The sequence below is a fragment of the Camelina sativa genome, chromosome 14, assembly GCF_000633955.1.
Source record: "Camelina sativa cultivar DH55 chromosome 14, Cs, whole genome shotgun sequence".
Classification (NCBI taxonomy): Eukaryota; Viridiplantae; Streptophyta; class Magnoliopsida; order Brassicales; family Brassicaceae; genus Camelina; species Camelina sativa.
Genome location: NC_025698.1, coordinates 11,861,105 through 11,868,888, shown reverse-complemented (window position 1 = coordinate 11,868,888; position 7,784 = coordinate 11,861,105). Strand labels below are relative to the sequence as shown.

The 7,784-nt window shown below is 31.4% G+C and overlaps 1 protein-coding gene and 1 pseudogene across 1 annotated transcript; both read left to right on the top strand.

The window, feature by feature from the left end:
* Positions 246-791, top strand: LOC109128669 (annotated as a pseudogene).
* On the top strand, positions 1,621-3,186 carry LOC104741089 (RING-H2 finger protein ATL47-like). The gene has a single exon (XM_010461867.1). It carries the CDS (start codon positions 1,816-1,818, stop codon positions 2,941-2,943), a length of 1,128 nt encoding a protein of 375 aa, XP_010460169.1. The 5' UTR covers positions 1,621-1,815; the 3' UTR covers positions 2,944-3,186.

Genomic DNA, 7,784 nt, shown 5'->3' with positions numbered 1-7,784 from the left:
CAGTAGCTTATTCTAGATTTCTTTGGATACATTTATTAGTAGATATGTTTTATAGAATTGAATGATCTCCATACAAAAAAGTCACTCTTGTGTTTAGTTTTGTGTTGAAACAAACATGTTAATTGACTAAAATTATAACCTAGTGATTGGTATTCGAGTTCCAATTTACATAACACATTCGTTGACAAGAAAACAAACAAAAAGGAATTAGTGAATCAAATATGTAGTTATATATACTTTTAAAGATGAACCAGTAAGTACATTATATCAAATTTAGCGACAGAGTTTATTACTCTCATATTTGGAACTATTTTTGTTTCTCACAAAAGTCATGCACAACAAGCTACAAAAAGACAAAGATATCGAGCGTGTGGACATAAACGATCATCGACGACAACAACAACAAAATACTAATATATAAAAAGTACCTTATATATATTTCAGAATAAAATAAGAAGCCTTGAGAGTATTTAAATATGGACCAGCCTTTCACGTCCATTGCATAATCACAACTCAGTTTCATAAGCAAAAGAAAGAAAAAGGCAATGGAAGAGTCACGATCGTACAGAAGGCAGAGGAAGAAGCAGACGAATAAGTTAACAGGTCGTGGTTCAGGATCTCGATCCGGGTCGGTCCAGATGAAAATGAGGAAGCTCCGAGTGCTTATACCTGGCGGACGAAGATTGAACCAACCGGATCAGCTTCTATCAAAGACTGCTGATTATATCGTACGTTTGGAGTTGAGGATTAAGTTACTCAAAGCCCTTTCTGATATCTACTCACTCTCTTAAACATTTTGATTAGTCTTTTTAGTTTCGTCGTCGTCTTTCATTTTTGTTATTCTAAACCAAATTTTTATCAAAAACTGTACGTAGTAAATTTTAATTACTTTGTTAGTATGTTTGTTTTAGTTGGGCCTATGTTGGCAAAAGATTATCATATTTGGACCCTTTACAGCCCATGAATTGTCACCTAGATATTCTCTCAAAAGTGGTGATGATGACAGGCTTTTTCTTTATTTCACCGATTCCAAATTCCAATGTTAATTTTTTTTTAAAAAGGACTATTACTAGTTGACATTATACCATGTGATTGATTAATTGGTTACCTCTAAATAAATTCAAAAATATTCATCTTTTTTTTGGTTGCTTCTGTTTGTTTAAACGAGTCCCTAGATACTAGTATTGAACTGACACTACTAGTTGTACTATTTAACTCTACTTTACTTGGAGTGATTCTTTTTTTCAGAAATTAATGGCAACGAATGTTGAACGATTATTATGGACTCATCCCTTTTTTCGTTATTATTTAACGACCTTGTATACGACTTGATACCTACCATTGGATAATTAAATGTGTTAGTATTAGGCTATTAGAACTGAATAAATCTCAAAAATATTTAACATATATTCAGAAGAAAAAAAAAATCTCTATAATTTTTCGAAACTGCTAAGCACCAGATCCCTGAATCAAGCATTCGGATCCACACCCTAAAAAAAAAATGTTGGTGACCTAATAAGAGACTACTGGTTAATAACTTAATATAACTTCATAATCAATTTAAGTGATTAATCATTTAATTAAATATAACTAATGTAATGACGGTATATGTTATAGCTCTCTCTCTCTCTCTGTGACTCTCTGGTTTTGCCAAAATCTGTTTAGCAATCATTTCAGATTCCATGCTATACCTCTTTGACTCGATTTTAAGGAATAAAAAAAAAATTGAGGGTTTATGATTAAACAAATCAGAGAGTGTGCTTAAACTTAAATGGTGTGCGTCTCTGTTCTCTTCTTCATTCAAAACCCAAAACAATGTCTGAGAAGATGATTCATCGTTTCCACAACAATTTGAATCAAATCTCGCCGTCTTCTTCTCCTGCTCCTTCTCCAATTACTTTGAATCAATCAAACGATTCATCTTCTTCCTCCGGTGGTAATCGAATAAGCCCCATCGTTCTGTTCATCATCGTTCTCATATCCGTCGTCTTCTTCATCTGCAGCGTTCTACATTTGGTTGTGAGGTACTACTTAAAGAAGAAAAGATCGAGCCTTTCTTCATCACCGAACGAATCTGATCGAAACCCAGAATTCCCCGACTCCGATACTTACCAAAGACAGCTTCAGCAGCTCTTCCATCTCCACGATTCAGGTCTAGATCAAGCTTTGATCGATGCTCTTCCCGTGTTTCTTTACAAAGAGATCAAAGGTACGAAAGAGCCATTCGATTGTGCTGTGTGTCTCTGTGAGTTCTCAGAGGATGATAAGCTTAGATTGCTTCCCAATTGTAGCCACGCTTTTCACATAGATTGTATCGATACGTGGCTTCTCTCGAACTCGACTTGTCCGCTTTGTAGAGGCACCCTTTTCTCTTTAGGGCATCAGTTTGAATACCCTGATTTCAATTTCGGGTTTTTCGCCGGAGATGATGGAGGTACTAGGGTTTCTCCGGCTCAGAAACAGGCTGAGAATGAGATTGGGAAGAGAGTGTTTTCAGTTAGGCTTGGCAAGTTTAGGAGCAGTAATATTAACAATGGTGAAGAGACGAGTGGTGGGTGTGTGACTAGTACTAGTAGCAATGTGAACAGTAATCTTGATAACAGGAGATGTTTCTCTATGGGGTCTTATCAGTACATAGTGGCTGAATCAGATCTGGTTGTGGCTTTGTGTCCTAATAATGAAGGTTTGAAGAATGTGAAAGAAGGAGAGAGTCATAATAATAGTAATGTGGATGGGAAGAAGATTAACATGAGAAGTAAAGGTGAGAGCTTCTCTGTGTCGAAGATTTGGCAATGGTCTAATAAGAGATCAAAGTTTGCAAATCCATCAGAAACCAATCTTGTGGGTACTTCTTCTTCTTCTTCTACTTATGCTTGTTCTGGATCTGGTACTACAGTTTCTACAGGATTAGCTTTGAATGGAAGGAGATTTCAGGGTCCTTGATGAGAAGAGTTTTTAGGTACAGAATCAGAAGGGTAGCTTATTTTCTGCTATTGGATTTAATTGAATCATTGATTCTGAGTTTTGATTTGAATTCATTTTGGTTAACACGATACTGTAGTGTTTCTTTTTGTGTCCTTTATTGCTGAATCTCTCTCTCTCTGTTTGTGTGTTGAGAGGAATAAGCTTTTTGTTCTTTGATGATGTTATAGTGGTACTGTTATATGAGATGTTTCAAGTTCTAATCAAACTATGTTCATAAATCAGAGTCACAAAGTGTGAGAAACTTAATCTGAGTTTGTAAGTTTGAACTCGAAAGTAGATGAGGTTCTGAGATGGTTAACTCTAATTTGCAGAAACTTTGACGAGTGTAAAGATTAAATTAGTTCAAAACTTTTGGGATAAAGGACGATTATACATGTGGGACAGATATTTAGAAAATTAGAAACTCAAAAAGTGAAGTCAAATCTATTATTTCTCTTGTGGGGTTTTAGAACTTTTAAAGTGTATCCAAAAATGGGATGGAATCATTATTGGTAGGGAAAAATAATGATAACCCATATTTGAATTATTCTCGAAAAAGAGCAAAGAGAGCATTCGAGTGAGTTAGGTGAGGAACCCTCACAATGATCTCCATAGTTGTCTTGATGATAATTACGTCAAGATGATCTCTCAAGTCACAAGTTGTCTTCAAATTCATATCCAACAAACCAAATGAACATCCACTATTTGTTAAAATCATATACAACATCACATGTTCTAATGTTTCTATGTTGGTATTGGGCAGTTTCTATCGGATTGGCTTCAAATAAAAGATATGCCTTGTAATAAATGCAAACTACCAATATCCAAAATCCAAAACTTGTTTTCTTAAGCATCTCACACCACATGTTTAACCAACAGATCAGTCAGAGTCTCAAAATATAATCAGAGGCAGAACGAAATTTCTTTAGGTTAGGCGTATACTTTTTTTTCTTCAAGGTTCTTTTTGTTTTTTTTTCTGATGGATTTTCATCCAGTGGCGTGGGAGGCATAAACATATTTTGTCTAGGCACAAATCTAAATAATTAATAATATTAAGTTATTAAATATTATAAATTAACAATCAAATATTATAAAATGCAAAATAAAAAATATTTTTAATAATATCAAAATAAATTTGCATTTTAATATATTTTAACATTTGAAATAGAAAAAAAAAAACAAATTTTTTAAAGTAAGTACTGTTTATGTTGGTTTATAAATATACTTAACTACATATACTACATAAAATGCAAAATAAAGAAATTTTTTTTTTAATAATATCAAAATAAAATTTGCATTTTAATATATTTTAACATTTGAAATAGAAAAAAAAAACCAAATTTTTTAAAAGAAAGCACTGTTTATGTTGGTTTATAAATATACTTAACTACATATACTATATATATATATATATACAATTTATTAATTAGAAATATACACAGTTACAAACTTATAATTCACTATAGAATCTAAGTACATATATTACATTTAAATGTACTTATATAACCATATCACACAAATTTGTACTCTAGAAATAATAAATTAACTACAAAAATATCTTTTAATGCTACTAATTTACTAGTTTTACTAATATTATTCAATTAAAACATATGTATACTATACAATTCAAAATATGAACTAAATTTGTCAAAGTTAAACTGAAGATAGAAAAATAAAATAGAATTGAAAGCATATAATTTTATTTAAAATATCCGTCCACGCATCTATCATCTCGACAATGAAATTTTTTGTCAAAAGATGCATTGGCTTAAAAGAACCTCAAATATGACCACTTCTCTCATCACATACACCAACATGAAGGTAATGGGTTGTTAGAGACACATAGCAATATCCGTCATCACCCATGAGTTCTCCATTACTCATTTTGGAGACAGCGAGCCAACCTCTTAAGCTTTAATATTAATCATGGAGCAAACAATGAATTAAGATTGTCATTGTGAGTCTGTGATGCTCAGCGTTACTGGATCTTCAATACTAAGCATTCTCACATGTTTAACCAACAGATCACTTGGAGTCTCAAAAATATTAGAATGCACACAAAATACACACATACCATGGACAAAAAGGAATATAATTCTTTTCCCACTTTCGTATGTGTGCCTCTCGGAATGACTAGATTAGAGGCTGTGTAGATCCAGAGGAATAACATTAGATCATAAGATGGAACAACCGACAAAATCAATTCTTCCATTTTTTTATACAAAAATAAAAGAAGTTTTTATTGTATATTTTGAAAGTCGTATGTATGCAAAAATTGATAGGCTCCAATTAGTAATCTAATGGCGTTTTCAATAAGATTATGTAAAAAAAAATTAATAATCAGACATATTCATATTGAAAAGATTCTGATTGGTAACAACACATAATGGGTATAATGACGTAAGTTACAAAATAAAAATTCTCAAAATGAAAATTGCATAAGGTACTTACTTTTCAAAATATGTTGATTTGATACATTTTACGGAATGAAAGCACATAAAATTATACTACCAATATGTACTTATATTTAATACACAAACAAAACATTGTTTTTAACAAAATTTCAACTTAGACTGATCCTTTAAATTGTTATTTTCTGATTTTGAATCTCTCTAAATTGGACAACCAATTGTAGAAGATTTTTGAATTAATGTTTGGTTGACAATTTTTTTAAAAATATATATATTTGAAGTAAAATCTAATAACAAAAATATAAAATATTTAAAAAATTGTTAAGAAATTGTGAAAGTTTAAAAATTATTCGAAAATTGTATTTTTCGTTCTAAATAATTTTTTGTTTATTTTTGCTATTATTTTAAATGCCTAAAATAATAAAAATTCATTATGCAAATGAACAGTTATATACTCCTATTACTAATAAAAGGAGTCCATTGAGACTCCTAAAACCATCCACATCAGCATTTTCAATCTTTTTATCTTAAGCTGCCACATCATTGCTCATCCACATCATTTTCATTATTGCTCTAAGAGTTTTTGTTTTCACTTCTCCAAAGCTGGTCGAACGATCTCTTTTCCTACTGTGTAAACGATCTCTCTTCCCCTGAATTCAGATCGTTTACTCTACATAAATCAATTCTTTATTCAGAACTCCTCACCATTTTCTCCTATTTTTGTCATATGTGGATATTAAACGTCGAATCTTTGTTTTGACTCTCACTTGTCATTTTTTTCTAATCACACGGGAGATCTTTGTGTTGAATCGCTAGTGAAAACCATGGATTATCAACAAATCTATTGCTTAAAACAAGAACTCTCAGGTACACGAACTCATTTTCTTATGGCTTATTAGGCATTTTCAGATCAGTCTTATGTACTCTCTCCCCAAACTCCGGTATTCATAACTCATTCCTGATATTAAAAAAAAAAAACATTTTGACCACATTTTATATATGGATGTATCGTTAAATGGAAAAACGTGTGTATCCAACATATTATAGTCGACTACCAAATGAAACTGAACATAATGCTTTGTATCTTATATTATTTAATAACTAATATCTATGTTTGCTAGCGAGTCCATTGCTGTTGACCGTACCAGGTTGTACATTTTCAAAATATTAGTCTTCATGTCAAGGTGAATGGATGGAAATAAAAATCAAGAGTTTCCCTTGCCTTTGTTTTGTTTGTTGTCTTTCCGAAAATCTGATCACTACAGCTTATTGTATATCTACATTTCATATGTCTTCATACCAACGTAAATTTTGATATATGTTTCTTCCTAGTAATTATGTTCCATTCAATTTATCCTTGATTTATCAATTATTTTCTCAAATGTGTTGCTATCTACAACCCCTCTAGAAATTAAAATCAGTGTTTAAATGTGAACGTCGATGGAAAATAAAATAAAAAGGCTTTTGACATTCTGTTACATTTCACAATAAAAAATTTACTTTAAATGGATGCAAGAACTTAAAAAAATGCCAATCAAGACGAAAATATAACATACCCTTATGCATTTAATTACAAGTCTAATATATTTTTGTTATTTGAATTAGTCTCTCATGAGCACATGCACGCAGTATATATTATAGTGGCATATCTTCAAACTAATTTAATTGTCTATTAAGGTTTGGAAATTTATTCTATATTCCACTTTCTATGTAGTTGGTTATTTTTATTTTATTTTAGGTCCGTTTTGCAAATAGTCGTGTTGCCTACTTGGGGTATCAAACATTTAAACCGAAATGAATTTTAGTTCATTTTCATGAGCATACAGAGTTGTTTCTAAGGAGCACATGCCAAAACGTTCTCACTTATAAGCCCGGGCTTATAAGTTATAAGTAAGAAACAAAGTGTTTGATAATAGTGTTATATAATCAACGTGTCTTTTCTATTCCTGGGTGAAAATATTATCAACATGATATAGAAAACTACGAGTATATGAAGTTCAAAAAGAATGAATAAAAGGAATAAAACAGATACGAATGACTAAAATACTGGAAAATAAATTGCTAAAGTCTTTTTCCCCTCCTTTTTTTTCTTTTTCCTTTTGGACAAAGTCTTTCCCCTCCTTTGAAATCGTTTTCCATGAACTCTAAGTAAAATAGAGTTTCAATTTTTGGTTCAGCCCTAAACTCATCAACTCCCACACCTCTTCGATACCTATGGTTTGAAGCTCTTTCTTGATTTTTATATAGAAAATCACCCTACAAAGAATAGAACTATTGAGTTCTAAAGAGATATGAACATTAGGAGATAACATCAATCCTAACATGATTCGAGCCTATCTAAATAATGGAAAACATAAAACCAAAACCGTAAACTCCTCTTAGCAAAAAAAAAAAAAAAAAAAACGAAAA